Source organism: Poecilia reticulata, chromosome 2 (genome assembly GCF_904066995.2).
Source record: "Poecilia reticulata chromosome 2, P_reticulata-male-v2, whole genome shotgun sequence".
NCBI lineage: Eukaryota > Metazoa > Chordata > Actinopteri > Cyprinodontiformes > Poeciliidae > Poecilia > Poecilia reticulata.
This window is the reverse complement of record NC_088831.1, coordinates 21,537,117-21,555,294: the sequence shown is the minus strand read 5'-3', so window position 1 is coordinate 21,555,294 and position 18,178 is coordinate 21,537,117. Positions and strand designations below refer to the sequence as shown.

The 18,178-nt window shown below is 40.6% G+C and overlaps 1 protein-coding gene across 18 annotated transcripts in view; it reads left to right on the top strand.

The window, feature by feature from the left end:
• Positions 1–18,121, top strand: part of neb (nebulin) — a 66,009-nt gene extending 47,888 nt beyond the window's left edge. For 5 of the 18 annotated variants that reach the window (XM_081600465.1, XM_081600470.1, XM_081600455.1 and 2 more), the window contains 21 exons: positions 567–680; positions 1,486–1,590; positions 2,645–2,749; positions 4,156–4,260; positions 5,369–5,479; positions 6,691–6,801; positions 7,391–7,504; positions 7,742–7,846; positions 7,940–8,044; positions 8,266–8,370; positions 8,771–8,863; positions 10,258–10,350; positions 10,657–10,749; positions 12,064–12,156; positions 13,268–13,360; positions 13,747–13,854; positions 14,099–14,285; positions 15,133–15,225; positions 16,145–16,285; positions 16,381–16,484; positions 17,285–18,121. In XM_081600465.1, coding sequence (XP_081456591.1) covers positions 567–680; positions 1,486–1,590; positions 2,645–2,749; positions 4,156–4,260; positions 5,369–5,479; positions 6,691–6,801; positions 7,391–7,504; positions 7,742–7,846; positions 7,940–8,044; positions 8,266–8,370; positions 8,771–8,863; positions 10,258–10,350; positions 10,657–10,749; positions 12,064–12,156; positions 13,268–13,360; positions 13,747–13,854; positions 14,099–14,285; positions 15,133–15,225; positions 16,145–16,285; positions 16,381–16,484; positions 17,285–17,458 — 2,352 coding nt within the window. In that variant the 3' untranslated portion in view covers positions 17,459–18,121. The remainder of the gene's footprint in view (positions 1–566; positions 681–1,485; positions 1,591–2,644; positions 2,750–4,155; positions 4,261–5,368; positions 5,480–6,690; positions 6,802–7,390; positions 7,505–7,741; positions 7,847–7,939; positions 8,045–8,265; positions 8,371–8,770; positions 8,864–10,257; positions 10,351–10,656; positions 10,750–12,063; positions 12,157–13,267; positions 13,361–13,746; positions 13,855–14,098; positions 14,286–15,132; positions 15,226–16,144; positions 16,286–16,380; positions 16,485–17,284) is intronic. The other 13 variants (XM_081600490.1, XM_081600494.1, XM_081600476.1 and 10 more) reach the window with 13 other exon arrangements.
• Positions 18,122–18,178: the final 57 nt, after the last annotated feature.

The window sequence follows — 18,178 nt, the reverse complement described above, 5'->3', positions numbered from 1 at the left end:
AAGTCAAAATTGGAAATCAAAGAAGAAAGTGCTAATTTTCATTTAGAACAAGCACATGCTAGCAGCAGGCACGACGGAGAAATGTTTTCAAACTCATATGATGCAGCTTTTAAGTTAAGGGCTATCGATCTTTTTTCCAAAAATAATTGTAGGTGCGGCTTATAGTATGATGCGCTCTATAGTCCGTAAAATACAGTAGATGCTTTCAATAAAATCATAGAGGGTACAGTTGTTGGTAACTGTAATTATTTTCGTCACGATGAGTAAATGTACACAGCTTAAAGGTTGGATTGATGAAGAGTAGATATTACGCCCAAACGAATGTTTTTCACCATACAGATTCAACCGGGGGTCACAATAAATGTGGACTGGTACTGTCCACAGATACCAAATGTTACACAGCATGTCCAAGGCAAGGAACGTGTAAGAAATCTGAGTGACTAATCCTTTCGGATACACTTGCGTACCGTGTCTTTGCGTCACTTCGAGTCTGTAAATCCACTTGTTTTGTCCCGACTCGGAGCTCGCGCTGACTTCCAGTATGTGTCGCCTTTCTGCCTTACCAGGTGAGGTACAAGGAGAAGTTTGACAAGGAGATGAAAGGAAAGAAACCTCAATTTGACCTGAAGGAGAGCAAGATTTACCAAACCCTGAAGGACGCCAATGACCTGGCTAGTGAGGTAGGTAATCCCAGAACCGGCTTCACGTCCGTTTCTGTGTGTGAACACGTGGAGGTGGCTGTCGAGCGGCTCCTCGAAGTTTGAAGGAATATAGCAGAGCATCAAGGATCAAATCACGTTAGGGGTAGAATGATTTGAATGAATTTTACCACCTAAACGCATGACAATGTTTAAGAATTTGCAGTCTGGATTATATGGTCTCATTAGTTAATTGTGATATTTATCATAATGAGTGTTAAAAGGTTGCGAAATTTACCAGATGATGAAGTACCAAGTATGTTTTGTTAAAAAAAAAAGATTGTTTGTGATTTTAAAAAAGAGCTCTAGTTTGATTGCTTATCAATTAATCAAATAAATCACATTTTATTTGTATAGCACATTTCAGCAACAAGACATTTCAAAGTGCTTTAGATCATAAAAGCACAAAGTCCTGCAACATAAAATCAACAATCAAAACATGACATTAAGTCAAGTGCCATTGTTAAATTCTTAATCGATTGTTTCAAAAGCAACTTTAAACTAGTGAGTTTTTAGTCGAGATTTAAAGGAGCTCAGTGTTTCAGCAGTTTTCTGGAAGCTTGTTCCAGATGTGTGGCGCATAGAAGCTGAATGCTGCTTCTGAGGAGTCTGGAAGGTTGTCCTTTAAAATTATCAAAAGTTTTCAAAACCCAATGAAACAAACCAATGAAATCTTGACTAAACTAAAGTTAATTTGGTAAAAAAAACACCTCATCTCTGATTTCACGTCAGCTGACAGAGGTTGGGTGCTCACTGCGTTAAAACTTCGTCTCTTGACGTCTCCCAGGTGAAGTACAAAGGCGACCTGAAGAAGATCCACAAACCTGTGACTGACATGGCCGAGTCTCTGTCCATGCAGCACAGTCTGAGCACCAGCAAGCTCTCAAGTGACGTAAGATACCATCATCACCACCATCATCATCATCATCACGATTTAACCCTTTCCTGCTCCCACCCCGGCTGCCTTCTTCCTGTCCTCCCTCAGTAGTCTGTTGAAACAGTAACAGAACCAATTAGAAGCTTGTTGTAAACCATTCACCATCGCATACAGACTGAAACTCTAGGACCCTTCATCTAAACACTCATAATCTCACAGACCTCATCTGGTAGTGATCCCGACCCTCCTCACCTTTAACATCTAATGCTTCACTTTTACTCCTGTAGGCCAAATCAAACTTTGATTAAGGATCGCCTAACATAAATTACGTCTATCGATCATTTTACATCTCTCCATTAATGGTTGAAGTTAGCGTTTCCTGCTGTTTATGATATTTACAGTGCCTTGCAAAAGTATTCCTGCCCCCTTTTCACATTTTGTCATGTTGGAATCGCAAGCGTCACGGGATTTTATGTGATAGACCAACTAAATGTAGTGATTCATTCATAAGTTGAAGGATAGTTTTCAAATGTGTTGCAAATATAACTGAAAATTGTTGCATGCATGTGTTTTCGGCTCCCTTTACTTTGAAAAATCCTTTTTAAATTCGCCAGAAGCCATGTAGGAGACATAACATGAATAAAGAAGAAGAAAAAGAAGGTGTTAAAAATGCTGAGGCCACAAAAAAATTGAGACAGGGGAGAAGATTCATCTTCCGATGGGACAAATACAAATAAAATGGTTTAGCTCAAAGCTTGTTCGTGTATTAGAATGGTTTAACCAAAGTCCAGACTTAAATCTAGCTAAGAATATGTGACAGAGTCTGAAACTGTATATCCTCTAACCTCAACCATGCATAATCTGTCCTTGTACTTCACAATTTGCTCTACTTTGCATTGGTCTATCGCACAAAACCCCAATTAAAAAAAACCCTAAAATTTTATTGTGATAAAGTGTGAAAAGTTGTAGGTGTGTGAATACTCCTGCAAGGTCCGGCCTGAGCCCTTCATCTGAAATGGAGCAGGCTCTGGCCAGACACGTCTGCTTTAATGTACTGAACTCCCTGTAGTACCGCTACAAGAGGAAATTTGAGGAGAGTAAGGGTCACTACCACATGATTCCTGACACACCAGAGCAACTTCATCTCAAGGAGGCCTCTGAGCTGCAGAGCAACGTAAGTGGTACAAACTGCGGGGACCAACAAACACTTTGCCTTCCTGAAAGTATCTTCCAGTTTGTCTGAATTTCCACCCGACACTAGGGATGTCCCGATCAGTATTTATTTTGACACCTACAAATAAATTCTGCTCATTTAAAACTGCAGATATTCCCAGTTTGATCGTGTCGCTTCTCTGTCCTTTGATCCTGCTTACTTTGTTTTTACACTGAAAAGCTAGGCTGAAGTTAGCAATGCTAACACACACACACAGTTTGAATATGACTGAATATTTTACTGCTGGTCATGAGCAGACAAAACTCACAGGAAATGTTCTCTTGCTTCACAAACTTAGTACTTTTTCCTTGAACATAGTAGAATTTAATGACCGGTGTTTCAGCTGCTCTCTGCACTGCGCTCAGTTACAAGCAGCCATCTGGGTCACGTGAAACAGACTGAGACGATTCTGCAACGTCACACTAAAGAGGAACACAACTATCATTGTTCATGTCAAACTCAAGGCCCGGGGGCCAAATCTGGCCCGCCGCAGCTTTTTATGTGGCCCTCTAGACTCTAATGTGACACACAAATAGCCAAGCCAAGCCAAGTTTATTTATATAGCACTTTAAAACAGTTCCACTGACCAAATAGAACCGTCAAGAAAACGACCTGCTTAAATATCACTTTATCAGTCAAATCAAACCAGTTTTTATCTATTTTTTTTGCCTCCTGCTTCTTGCAAATTCACACAAAACCAACAAATCGCTGCACTTTTTATAAATAATACTGTGAGTTCGTTTCAGATTTTTGGATCTAAGTGACTGTTTTCTCCCACCTGCAGGTGGTGCTATTTCTTACTTCTACCAAACAGCTGCTTAAGATTTACTTGATAAGCTATAATCCAAAATAATATTTCTAAATTGATACCCCAAACACTTTGATTTTTATTGGAGAAAAATAAATCACACAAAAAAATCACAAAATACTTTAGGGACTTAACATTATTTAATTTTAAGAATTTTTAAATATTTTTAACAGTTTTGTTAGCAGGTTTAGTCATACATTTTGGCCCTTTATTAACATTCATGGTCTTGATTTGGCCCAAAATGAAAATGAGTTTGACACTCTGACTTTAGAGCAATAAAGTAATGAGCAGGTTGGCTAGAGAGATTGTGCTAATATTGTGCTAATTGGACAGAAAAACATTAAAAATATATATTTTACATTAGACCTCAATCTAACACTTGGGATTGGATTGGGACATCCCAACCTCGTACATTGGCTTAAATGTGAAAAATATACATGCAGATCTGAATCTTAGGATGAGAGAGTCTGCACACTAAGTATATTTCTCATGCCAACTTTTAGATAGCAACATTTAAATCAAACTTGTTTTACACTGCGCTCTGTTTGGGCTGTTTCAGGTTAAATACAAGGAGAAGTACGAGAAGGAGAAGGGCAAACCCATGCTGGACTTTGAGACTCCAACTTACGTGACGGCTAAGGAGGCCCAGCACATGCAGAGCCAGGTAAAGACTCTCCTCAGGCTCCTGCTGAAAGCAGCTGCAGACGCCAGCTTCGCTTCAACGACTCCGTCGAGTCTCAATAGATTCAAAATGTAGAGCTCCTTGTTGGCAGCTTCGAAGCTTTTCGGTTGGTTGGTAATCGCAAACTTACAGAAGTTGTTGGAAGTACTGAAGAATGATTTAGTCACTCTGTTTTGATTTGTAAATGACAGTTTTGACACCTACAAACAATCATTCTTGCATTCATTGTGTGTTTTTTATAGCCAGCTGAGCTCAGAATATAATTCAACCGAAAAGTGTTGAAATTTGAAATGTTTGATTTTAGTTACGATGCCAGGAAGTCAGCAGTAAAACGTATCTATGGTCTTCCTAAGAAGCCTGATGTAAAGACGCACAGCCGGCACTAACAATACACAATTTAAGAGGCCGCTCAGGTTTCCACTCACCTCCAGGAGTTTCCTTTGAAATGGTCACACAGTCAGGTTTACAATTATACAGCTTGAATCATCTGTGGTCATCCTGCAAGTTCTCAGTACTTATTCATTTCTGAACTTGAAAAGCCATGGCTAAGATCTTAAAAAAGTTATTTTAATGCTTTAATACACGCTTAGTTTATCCAAAGTGCTTTCAATAAATACATTTTGTTATAAAATGGTTGAGGAGTCAAAAAATGTAACATTTTCAGTTGTGGTGTGACAATATTTACCACATCGGTTTTCAATCTGTTACTTCTATTTTACATATTCATGTTTTCATTTACTCATTACCACCTATATTGATGATTTATATATTTTTTTAATTGTTGTTATTTGAAACTTGGATGTTATTTAGTGCAACACACACTGTTCACATGCTGTCAGTTATGTGTGAACTGGGAGGATTTAGCCTCGGTATCAATTAATCTTCAGTGATTAACTATATACAAACAGTCGCTCCCAAGTTACTGTGTTCAGATTTCCGTCAGGCGTCTCACCAGAAAGGCTAAAAAATGTCAGTTTTTGGCGGCCGCTTGGCAAACGACGATGCTGTAGCTGCACTTCAGCCCTGCTCTGCCTGCATGTGTTTGTCTGAGCTCTGTCTGTCTGTCTGTCTGTCTGTTTGTGGCCAATAGAAAGACTATAAGAAGGACTATGAGGAGTTCATGAGGGGGAAGAACCTCTCAGGCTTGGAGGTCACCCCTGCCATGATTCATGTCAGACACGCCACCAAAATAGCCAGCGAGGTAACAGAAGGATGGTTGATCCCGTTAATTTGCCCCCTTCTTCTTCCTCATCATACTAAGACTGTTCCACAACCGAAGTCCCTCTCTACCATCACACCTTTTATCCTCTGACTTTTCCTTTTCAGGGGTTTTATTTATTTATTTTTAGATGCTTGCTCGTTTGACCCAACAGCACCTCCCAACCCCGCCGCATGCTGTGCAGAGACATTAGTTCTGCATCCACTGACGTCTAAAGCTCCTCGTTTCGCCGTCAGTCTTTATGTATGAGTGCATGTGACGGTTTTATTGAAGAAGTGATGTTTTCTGTGAAATGCTGTTTTCAAACTCTGTTATGTGTTTTATTAGGGCTGGGCGATACGGCTTCAGAATAAAAGATCTGATATAGATATTTTTTTATACCAGATCTCATTTTAAGTTGTTTTTTTTTCTCTCGCTTTTTAAAAAAAATATTTTTCAATCTTTTATTTCAATCATCATTTCTGTGAGTTGGTCGAGCGTTGGGGTCAGACTACGAGATTTATTTTATTTGTTGCAATAATGTAGTCATAATATTAGTAGAATGAAGATTTTACTAGAAGATTATCTTAAAATTATGAGAAAGAAATTAATAAAAAAACTTGGGATGTTATTTTTTGTGTTGGAGTTCTCATATTAAGACTTTATTCTTGTCTTATTTTAACTTTACTGCCATATGACTTTATTCTTGTGTTCCTACAGCCATATTCTTTTCATCTTATGGCTTTATTGTTGTAATAAAAACATTAAGCTCATCTTATCCTGACTGCTACATTTGGTCATGGAGTTGATTGAATTCAAAGTCCAAACACATATTATCTGTAAATAAGACGATGATGACATCACTTTGAACTTTTTTTTTTACTTTGGCGAAACAAAAAAATGAAATCCAAGTTTTTCCAGAAATTAAATCTTCAGAATTGAATTGTTTAAATGAATGTATCGCCCAGCCCTCTGTTTTATCCTGTAAAATGTGTTTCATCTTGTCTATTTCCAGGATTCTTGCCAAAGTCAACAACATCTCCACTGAAAGTGTTTCTAGCTGTAATAATATGAAAGCAACTGTCTTTATTTTTTTTTTAAGTTGTTGTTGTTGAGATTTTGGTGACTTTGAGCCCTGACTGTCCGTATGCCTCGGCCTTGCCTGCCTGTGTGGCCGTCTCTGCAGTCTCTCTTGTCTTTCTTCCATGGTGTAGAAAGAGTACAGGAAGGATCTAGAGGAGGGAGTGAAGGGTAAAGGGCTAACAGTACTGGAGGAAACTCCGGAGCTTTTGAGGGCAAAGAATGCCACTCAGATCCTGTGTGAGGTACGACTGACCAAGAGCTGATGGCGATGGCGTCTCGCTCTCCTCTGACTTCCCCTAACACTCCCCCCCTCCCACTCTCACCTACGCTGCTCGCATCGCCTCACTTCCTGCTTCCTGCTTTTTGACAAGACTAACGTTCCATCGCGCTTTAGTTTGAAAGAATTTTCCTCAAATCTTGTTTTCCTCTGTGTATCTTTACATCTTTTTTTTTATATCACTTTGTGTGATAAAAACTTGAATGTGCTAAAAAATTTGTAACTTTCTTTAATAAATAAACATGTAAAGTGTTGCATTTTAGTGGAGTTAAACTAAAATTTTTTGAAATTCGTTCGTCGTATTTGAATTGATCTCAACAGAGAACTAATTATGTTTTAGCATCCTCTTGACTATCTTAACTCTTTTTTTATTTATTTAGCAGCTTTATTGGAGCGCCACACCTTCCTCCATCCCTAAATCCTGTCGCTAATTCCTGCTAACCTCCTCTGTTCCCCGTCCCCCTAGGGGTTTTGCAGCCTTCCTCAGTATGACAGAGTAATCAGTTTTTATATATCTGTTTGGTGAATAACAAAGCTGCTGTTTGTATTTGCAGAGGGAGTACAAGAAGGCGCTGGAGCAGGAGATCAAGGGCAAAGGAATGTTGGCTTTGGCTACCGACACGCCGGACTTTATGCGAGCCAGGAACGCCACCGAAATCCTCAGCCAGGTCGGCTCTGAGCAACATCTGCTGAATGTGTCGGGGTGTCTTCAAAAATATAAATACCTTTGCCAAATGTGTCACATTACAGCCACACAATTCAGTATATTTGATTGAAAGTTTGTCTTAAAATAAATAACACAAATTAATGAGTAACATTGGAGGTTAGAGTGTTACTGTGACAAAATCAGACACCGATACTTTTGCGAAACACTTGATCTAAGACATGCATGCCGAAATCTGCAGACCAAGTACAAGCAGATTGCCGAGATGGACCGAGCCAGCTACACCACCGTCATCGACACGCCGGACATCATCCATGCTCAGCAGATGAGGAACATCGTCAGCCAGGTACGCTGCCGCCGAAAACGGACCTGCGAGTCCGTTTCGACCCCCCCGTTTCCCCCCGGCGTGCCTTTCAATCTGCTCATGTTGTCGAAACAGAAAAAATACAAAGAGGAAGCCGAGAAGACGATGTCTCACTACGTGCCGGTCCTGGACACTCCAGAGATGCAGAGAGTCCGTGAAAACCAGAGGAACTTCAGCACCGTAAGTTAGAAAAGTCGCCCTCCGTCCGCTCACCACGACAGTCGCTTTTATATCCGGTGACGCCGCCTCGGGTTTGTAAAGAGATGTGAAGATCCTTTTGTTTCTCTAAGTCCTTTTTCGTGTTGTTCACCTTGTTAATCAGTGCGATAGAAACAGTGTTATTTTCCACTTTTGGCTACTGTGAAACGTTTTAACCACGCCGTTTTCCCTTCTTCTTATAGCATCAATACCAGATTGACCTAAAAAACACAAAGGGCAAAGTGTCTACTGTTAAGGACACTCCAGAAATGCTCCGTGTTAAAGAAAATACAAAGAATTTCAGCTTGGTATTTATTCCGTGATAGTTTTCTCTTTTTCTTTTTACCGTTTTTGATAACCTACTTTTACATCTTTAATCTTTTTTGGGTTTGTCTTTCCTCATTTTAACAAACTCTGACATGAAGCTCTCATCTCTTTGGAACGAGTAATTACATGATTCTTTGTTAAGATACAGCAACTAAAACTCTCCTGTAGACTAACGTTTAGAGCTGCTAGAGCAGAGCTCGTGTGTTTCCAGTTGGGATCTTTGTGTTTTGTTGTGTGCTTTGAATTTGTTTTTCTGTTTTTTTGTGTTGTTGGCGTGTGCTGTCAATGTTTTGTTTTTGCTTAAATCAGAGATAATTTAGAGTCAGATGGAAGATCAGGCTAACTTCTGGTTCATGCTTCTCGTCCCACTTCCACACAAAGATTCATTACAAAGAAGACGTGGGCGGAGGGACGGCTCTGCCTGAAACCCCTGAGATGGAGCGAGTAAAACGTAACCAGCGCAACATTAGCACGGTACTCCAGCGAGTGACCCGCCCCCCCCTCCATCGTCTCGGTTCTCCATCCATGCTCCCTCATTGTCGAGCAACTGGGAATAAAACTTGAACTGACTTCATATTTAATATCTTCTCATGAACATTTCCAGTTCAGCTTTTCATATGAAGCTAAATTTTTCTGCTGGTTCTCTTTGTAGATTTATTTGTTTTGTCCTAATCAGAGGATGAAGCTAATGAGCTAATCTGGCGAAAAATCTAGCGTAGCGGCTTTCTTCCACTACATGGCCTTAGGTGTGGATAGACTGATATCCACCCTTTTTACTTCTAGTTGTGCCAACCGATAATTTTTACTTTCATGGTTTTGGCCGTTCTGTGGAAAGTTTCTGGACAAATTGCCTCATTCGGGTTCCTCATTTACTCTCAAGGCTCTACAGCACCGGCCACATTTACTGGTAACCCTGGTAAAACAAAAACAAAGCAGGATTTAAGTGTTTATTTTATTGCTGCAGTATTTTAATCTCTCAACTCAAAATGTAAAAATCTAACTTTCATTTGCAGTATATTTAAAGTGTGTGAAAAATATATTGAGAAAATGTTTGTTTTTACCTAAACTGAGGCACATTTAAAAATATCTTTAACATAAATGTAACTGAAGCATGTTTTTATTGCACAGTTTTTAATGTAAGTTGATCAAGTTGGGGTATAAATCCATAAATGTGCAGCTCTGCAATAAAATAAGAGAGCACTTAAAATGATCAGTTTTTCTGATTTTACTCTTTATGTTTGAGTAAAAATAATTTTGTTCTTTTATTCTGTGAACTACTGACATGTCTCTGAAATTCCAAGCAAAAATGTAGTATTTATTTGCATAAAATGAGAAATGGTGAAAATAACAAAAAGATGTGGAGCTTTTAGACCTCAAATAATGCAAAGAAAACAAGTTCATATTCATTTAAAAAAAAAAACAATATGTCTTTTAACTCTGGAAGAGTTAAAAAAAATCTGTATTTGGTGGAATAACCAGGAGGTTTTCAATGAAGTTCAGTGCACTGGGATCTTCATTTGTTCCAGAGAAAATTGAAACAAAACAAGGCAAACTGAGAAAACACCAAATAGACCCGTTTGTTGTTGTTTTTTTTTGTTTCTTTTGACCTTTTTACCAGAAGTGCTGATAAATGTGGCTGTCACTATCTGTAGACTTTGTGGCAGGGACTCAACTATAACATAATTTGTACCCATGAGTTAACATTTTCATCACTGCAGGAACTTTGGTGGCGTTCCTACTAAAGACATTAACGTCAGTCATTTAACCGCTTTTCGTTATCCACAGTTATTGTGTTTGAACAAGAAAGAACGTGGATGGACGTAAGATGTTGTCTCACATTGTACCTTTGTGACGTTTGCAATGGGCAGATACAGTACAAGGAGTCTGTGGGTCAAGGCACGACCATACCAGACCTGCCCGAGGTGAAGCGGGTCCGAGAAACCCAGAAGAATATCAGTCTGGTAGAGGAAAACCTCTGCAGTGACCCTCCTCCTGATTGTCATCCCTCACATACACACAAAAAAAATCATTTTTGCTTTCTAGAGTTGATTTTTCCTCCTCCATCCTAACTATTTTCCATAAATCAATCCTTCTTTTCCTACCACAAACGATTCCAAACTTACTATAAAAAAAACCAACATTTTTCCCTCCGTTTATTTTCCCGTCTGGTTTTTGCTGTTCTTCCTCTCCTCCCGATCCGAACACTAACCTCCCGCCGGGTTGCGTCGCCGCCGTGTGTGACTGTTCCTGTGCTGTGTCGTTCAAAGCATCGTTACAAAGAAGGAGTGGGACAGGGCACGTCCGTGCCGGAGACGCCGGAGATGGAGCGAGTCAAACGCAATCAGCAGAACATTAGCACGGTACCTTACAGAACCCGACCCGCTAGCTTCCCTTCATCCGTCTGCCCACCTGCCTGACTCTTCACCCCCCCTCCCCCTGAGCACCTCGCCAGTAACAACTCTCCTCCTCCTAAACATCCTAGACGTCGAGAACCGACTCATCAAACCCTCTGATACATCCACTAATCCTGGACGCCGACGTCATGCGACTGCTGCAGTTTAAGTCCTGCATTTGAGTCGCGGGATGATTGTCCGACCTACATCATAAGTGATTGTTTTTTGAAAAACTGATAAATTCCTCAGTTTGACCTTAAGTCAACAGCTAGACGCTTCAAACTTGGACACGAGTTTTTCCAAGACGACAATGACCCCAAAACTCGCATCGAAACTGCTTTGAAACGGATAAATGAGGCTAAAATTCCCTTACGGTCCCTTAGGTTTTTGCTAAGATGCTAGCCAGTTTAGCTTGAAATCTGATGTTTCCAATTCGCTTAGTGGTCAAATATCCAACTAGAATTATTTCAGAAACTTGCTTAAAAATATTTGGTCAGATATCAGAAGTGGATAAAGTACCCAAAAATTGTGTTCAAGTGAAAGAGAAAAGTAGCCGTCTAAGAAGTTACTCTAGTGAGAGTCTGGTTAAATTTAATACTTAAAAATGAAGCCATCAGACAGATGAAAATGTGTGAAAGTTATGTCCAGAATCTGGTATTTTAAAAACCAAAATGTATACAAATATATTCCTCAAGTAAAAGTAATAAGTACAGAGGATTACAGCTGCTTCTGGAAGTACATTTTTCCCAAAAAGTTACTGAAGTAAATAAAACTGAGTAAATCTAACTAGTTACTAACCAGCAGTGTTTACATTTGAGCCTGTGTCGTTTTAGCCAGAGTGATTCAGAGAAAAATCTACAATAAATTCCAACTTTATCCACTTGTTCTTGTTTTGAAAAACTGCCAAAGTTGTACACAGTTTACTCATTTAATTCCCCAGGTTTTATTTTTTAAATTAATTGATGCTTTTATGGAAAAGGTATGAAGCGGCATTCGTGTCAACGAGTAGTGTATGGATACCTCTGACTGTCACTGTAACACGGAAACACCCGGAATGAGCTAAACCATTCCTCTAACACGAAATGCTTCCTTCGTTTTTCAGGAACAGATATTTACAGCATTCTTATTATTATTATTACTATTTTTTAACTTTTGCTGTGTCTGTTCGTCCGTCTCTGCTTCATCGTCTGTTGTTGATCTTCTGTGTGTGTGTGTTTTTGTTGTTGTTTTTTGTGTTTTTCTTCTGTCCCTCCATACAACCCTTCAATATTTGTCTGCCAGATAAAATACAAGGACTCTCTGGGCCGAGGCACGGCCATACCGGACCTGCCCGAGGTGAAGCGGGTCAGAGAAACCCAGAGGCACATCAGCTCGGTAGTGGACCGAAGCCGACCCCCCGTGTGCTCCTAACCTTTTGAGCGTAGACAGTAGTTTCCATCATGACTCCTCTCCCCTCCTCATCATCGCATCCATCTTTATTTAAGGCTCAGTCTGCAGATTCTTGAGCTCCACCTCATTTTGCTGTAATTTCCATCTTTCTCTCTCCTGTTCCTTTGTATCACGTGTGTCAAACTCGAGGTACGTGGGCCAAATCCGGCCCGCCGTAGCTTTTTATGTGGCCCTCCAGATTCTGGACTAAACACGAAGTGCGCTAAAATATTATGTTATCAATCAAATCAATTAAGTTTTTATCTGTTTACTGCCAAATTATACCAATCAATCCCTCCAGTTTTTTGAGAATTATTGTGGAAATTCACACAAAATCAACAAATCCCTGCATTTTTTTTTTTAATTTTACTTGGGATTTTATTGCAGATTTTTCTCAAACATTGTCAAAAGCTTTCTTACTTGTTCTAAACAGCTGCCTCTGCCATAATTGATGTCAGATTATAGTCCATGATCTTTATTATAGTCACATTATAGTCCATACAGTAATAAAAAGTTGCATTTACCATAATAAATAAGAGCAAATATCACAAATATTTCCAAATTAGTGCTACAAACACTTTGGTTTTTATTGTTTTATTGTAATTGTATGTTCAGTAATATCGTTTAATTTTAGGAATTCACTGATATTTTAACAGTTTGTGATCAGGTTTCATCAATACATTCTGGCACAACCGGCCCTTTACGAGCATTCAGGATCTTGATTTGGCCCAAAACCAAAATGAGTTTGACACCGCTGCTTTATTTCCTTTAATCTTCTACATCATTCCTGCCTCTTTGGCCTTTTTTAATACAATATTTCCTAACCTGCAGCTAAGTTTTTTTTCCTCCATGAACTACTTTTAACATTCCAGCAAAATGAGAATCTAAAATCTTATTGTCTGTTTATTGTGATTATTATTATTCCTCCAGCAGACATCCTCCTCACAAGCGTTCTCGGTTTCTCTCTCGTTCGTAACGAGTTCGCGCTCGAAGAGCCCAAACCTGTGAGCCCCGGCGTTTGTGTTAAGAGTTTTCTGATGTGCTTCTTGTCCTGTAGGTGTTGTATAAGGACAGTTCTGCCAAGGGAACGCCTGTGGTCTTTACTCCTGAGATGGAGCGGGTCAAACGGAACCAGGAAAACATTAGCTCGGTACCTTCCAGAAGCGCTCTGAGAAAATCCCTTTAACCTTTTCCTAACCGAGCCGACTTCCCCTTTACCCTTTTTGCTTTAGTTAATCTCATTAATTATCCCGACTGCACTGTTTTCCGAATACGTTTAATCCATAACCTCTTTTGTCCTCCAGACTGCTCCGTTTCATCTTTTTTAAGTCCCCGCTCCGAAGATTGGAGCATAACTGTTTTTTTGGGGTTTTTTCTAACTCTTCATCTCCTAATAATAATATGAAAAGAGAAATCTCCCTTGCTAATTCATTTGTCTGATTTCCCAGTAATCCTCTGACTTTTGTGCGTCCGCTCTCGATGCGTTCGCGGAGTCGGTATTGCTGACCTCCGCCCGCTGTGCTCGTCCCCATCCAGGTGCTGTACTCGGACAGCTTCCGCCGGCAGGTGCAGGGCAAGGCCGCCTTCGTTCTGGACACGCCCGAGATGAGGCGCGTCAGGGAGACGCAGCGCATCATCTCCGGAGTAAGATCCATTTATTTGTTCTCCGTATTTTTCACTTACCGCCAACGTTCGGCCCGCAGAGTAGAATTAGCTGTTTGGTGATGGAGCCGTCTGCCTGGTTAGTCTCAGATATTTACTTTATTCTCATGAATAAATGCAGATCAGTGCCAACAGGAAACCAGACCCTGAACAGGAAGTAAGATCTGGTTTAGGATCATAAAATAAAAAGCTTAACTCGCAAATAACCTTGATTTGACTCCTGCAGGTAAAATACCACGAGGACTTTGAGAAGAGCAAAGGCAGCTTCACCCCCACGACCTCCGACCCCGTGACGGAGCGCGTCAAGAAGAACATGCAGGACTTCAGCGACATCAGTTACCGTGGCATCCAGCGGCGTGTGGTGGAGATGGAGAGGAGACGCGCCATGGAGCACGACCAGGAGACCATCACCGGTACGGATAGCTGAACGCCAGGATGGAAATGATTTGGACGTCAGCAGTAAATATTTGAAGCTAATAAGCTAGCGTAAACTTTTGGATTGTCTCTAGGTCCCTAGGTTTGCTGAGCAGTTTCTATTTTCTTTTTGAAAATGGATTCGCTTCTATTCTTAGTGTCAAATAAGCAGGTTTCTTTATTTTACCCTCTCTGTGACGAACTAGTGGGCAGAAATGGAACCACTTCCTGTCAGTTATGTGTTGGCTCTAGTAGCTAGCTGTGTGTGTGTGTGTGCGTGTGTGTGCGTGTGTTTGTTTGTAATACCTTGTGGGGACCATTTCCCTGACACATCCCACGTTGTGGGGACCTGATCCTCCTTGTGGGACCGAAGTCTGGTCCCCACAAGGGGAAACACTGTTTTTGGGTCAGGGGTCAGATTTAGGACTAAGGTATCCTCAATCTGACACCAATCAGAATTATGCTGATTTTGTGAATGCCTTAAAATAACAAGCAATGTAATAAAATACCAAGTAACGGGACGTTTGCACCACGCTCTGGTTTGGAGGAAAACTATTGGAGCTGTAAAGGAGGAAACAACGTGGTCGGGTTACGTACCACAGAACTTCAAACTTATCAGTCTTTATGATCAACTTTTGGGGTTTGTTTTAGTTTTCATGTTTGGGTCTTTTTTTTAAGCACAGCCACTTTAATAAAGTAATGAATTGAGTTTTGTTTAGGGTTAGGTATGTAATGGTTAGGGATAAGATGAGGGTAAAGGTCAAGTTTAGGCTGTAGAAATGAATGAAAGTCAATGGAAAGTCCCCACAAAGATAGCCACTCAAATGTGTGTGTGCGTGTGTGTAGATCTGCGCGTGTGGCGCACCAACCCCGGCTCTGTGTTCGACTACGACCCAGCAGAGGACAACATCCAGTCCAGGAGTTTGCACATGATGTCAGGTGAGATTCACGTCCAGAGAGGAAAACTTTTTAAACAGGAATGATACTCAGACTGGAAAGTATTCAATTGATTAGCATTGGTGATTTTCCAGATATGCAAAAAGAAGAGTGTGGAAAAAATTTTACTTTCATGATTTTTTTTTTATCCATGTTGCCTCCTATGTTTTTATTTCTTCCTTTCTTTCTTGTATATTTCATTGTTTGTCTTCCTTTCTTCCTGCTCTCATACCTTCCTTTCTGTTTTTTTGCTTTGGGCCCTTGTTTACTTTCACTTCTTCCTGATGTTTTACCATTTCTCTTTCTGTTTGTTCTTCCTCTCTTCATCATTGTTTCCTCCTTCCTTACTGTTTTTCCTTCCCTGTCCTTCCTTTCTTTCCTTTCTTGATTTATTTCCTGATGTTTATCCTTTTTATTTCTCTCCTCATGTCCTTCATATCTTCTATTCTGTGCCCTTTATTTTTCCTTCTTCTTTCTCTCTTTCCTTTGATCACTTTTACGATTCATTCTTTCCTCTTTTGTCTTTGCTTTTTTTCCTCTCCTTCCTTCCTTCTTTGCGTCCTTCTTTCCTTTTTTGTTTATTGATTTGTTGTTTTGTTTGTTTTCTATTCTTTCAATGTGCCTCCCCACTTTTAGAAACATCAAATATATAATGAACTTTTTCATTTTATATTTCTTAATTAAATACAAAACAAATTCACCTCTAAATAGCTAAGTCTAGAAAAGTGAGAAAAAGAAAAACTAATAAAAATAGGAACCCTAAAGAGTATTTACCGTAATCTAAAGTGTCTCTTACCAAACATAATTGGGTTTTCCCTTGTAAAGCAAACATAAATGCAAGCAAATGTAAGAGTTCAGTTGCGAATAGTTTGCTGTTCCCGCTCGTTTCTCCCACTCTGACCTGTTCGCTCCGACCCGACAGTGCAAGCGCAGCGCCGTAGCAAGGAGCACTCCCGCTCCACCAGCGCCCTGAGCGGCGTGGCCGACGAGAAGTCCGAGGTGTCGCAGGACGTCGACCACCACCTGTCTCTCTACAGCAACGGCTTCATGGCCAGCTCCACGGGTCGCTATCAAATGAGACACTTTAGCCGTTTTCAGTTTTGAGCTTTATTCGTGCTGCGAATGTCCCTGACCCGGCCGTTTGTCGGATATCTGCAGGCTACCAGCAGACCAGGACCGTGGAGGTGCAGCAGAGGTCATCGTCCGTGGCCACCCAGCAGACCACCGTCTCCTCCGTCCCCTCACACCCGTCCACCACTGGGGTCAGTAGGACGCAGTCGCCTCTGGAAACACCAGAGACACTTCAGGAGGAATAAGTTCAGCTCACATGTTTACATGGGAATTAATGCTGTGTTCACTTAAGGGTTTACTTGACTTTTTTTTAAGGTGAAATGATACTAAAATATACATTTACAGTGATTTTTAAAGAATAAAAATAATATACATATTTATACTTTTCCAGGTATCAATTAATCCATCGATTATTCTGACAATTAATCAGATCAAAACTGACCAACCTGTGAAAACCTTAACCCTTTATGCTCGACTCATCAGTACAGTGTAAGGCTGAACTGTTGACTATATTTTACATTAACTGACTAAGAAGTGTAAAGTGTGCAGTAATTTGAACTGGATGAATTTAGTCCAGTTAAGTTTTGTGTTGAACATATTTACAGATGACTCTTTTTCCTTTTTCTTTTTTTCATTCTAATAGCTAAATGTAGATATTTTTGTACAGTTTTTGTACAAAAAAAAAGAACAAGACTTCAGAGTCAATCATTTTGGCACTAGTTTAAATTTAGTTCCCTAATTCCCCCCTGACAGTCACTGACGCTGAATATAATATTAAAAAAAAGTTTGAATCCATCCCTGAAAAGTCAAATATGAAGACATTGATTCCTCTGATGCCTACATGTGAGCTTTTAAGTCAAACTATATACAGGATTTCCGTTTTAGGCCCTCGAAGATCGTCATCCAAAATAAATCTTCCTCGGTTCTGAACGTGAAAAAACTCCCGACCTCAGACTCTCCTCAAACCCCTCCGTCTCTTTGTTTCCTGCAGAAAACCGTGCGCGCCATGTACGACTACATGGCGGCAGACAGCGACGAGGTGTCGTTCAAAGACGGCGACGTCATCGTCAACGTGCAGGCCATCGACGAGGGCTGGATGTACGGCACCGTGCAGCGCACTGGCAAGACCGGCATGCTGCCCGCCAACTACGTGGAAGCCATCTAAGAGACAAAGCCCGCCCATCGTCCCTCCAGAGTGGGCGAGACCCATCCACAGGACAAGCTGGCCGGTCTTCCCGCCGTCCCCAACCGTGGCTTAGTGCAATCTGCAGCTTTTCACCGTCTTGTTGCTTTTCGACAGTATTTGAATTGTGCTGTGCTTCTCGTTAAGTCCGTTGCCGTTCACACGCCGTTGCCGTGCTCCCTGTGGATGTGACATAAGCTTCATGACGTGACGTTTTAACACTGGTTTCACTCAACACGCCTGCTATAGATGACGGACTGTTTCAGATCGTTCCAAGACCCCCGCTGCGGGGAAACACGACTCGCTAGCAGACAACCTGACCCTCCCACTGTTTTGTACATTTCAACGATTTGATGCCGTAATTTAATGTACCATTTTTGTCCCGATCCACCGTTTCCTTCTGAGAACCCTGACTAGACCCAGTAATGACTAAGATCTGAATGCGTTTAGTGAGTTAGTTGTGCCACTTATCCTCCATGATTAAACCTCTCCAAAAGAGTTGTATGAATTAAGCCTCCTTTTGAAACGAAGGCTGGCTGACAGCATTTTATGTGTGTTTTGTTTCTTCCGATTATTTGGGTCCTGACTGAAGGCCGTCCTCTACGTTTAATCAGTAGTTAATAAAGCACACAACCTCCTGCAGCATTCTGCCTCCTTCTTTTCTTTTGTATCCATCACTTTTATTCACATCCAACAATTTGG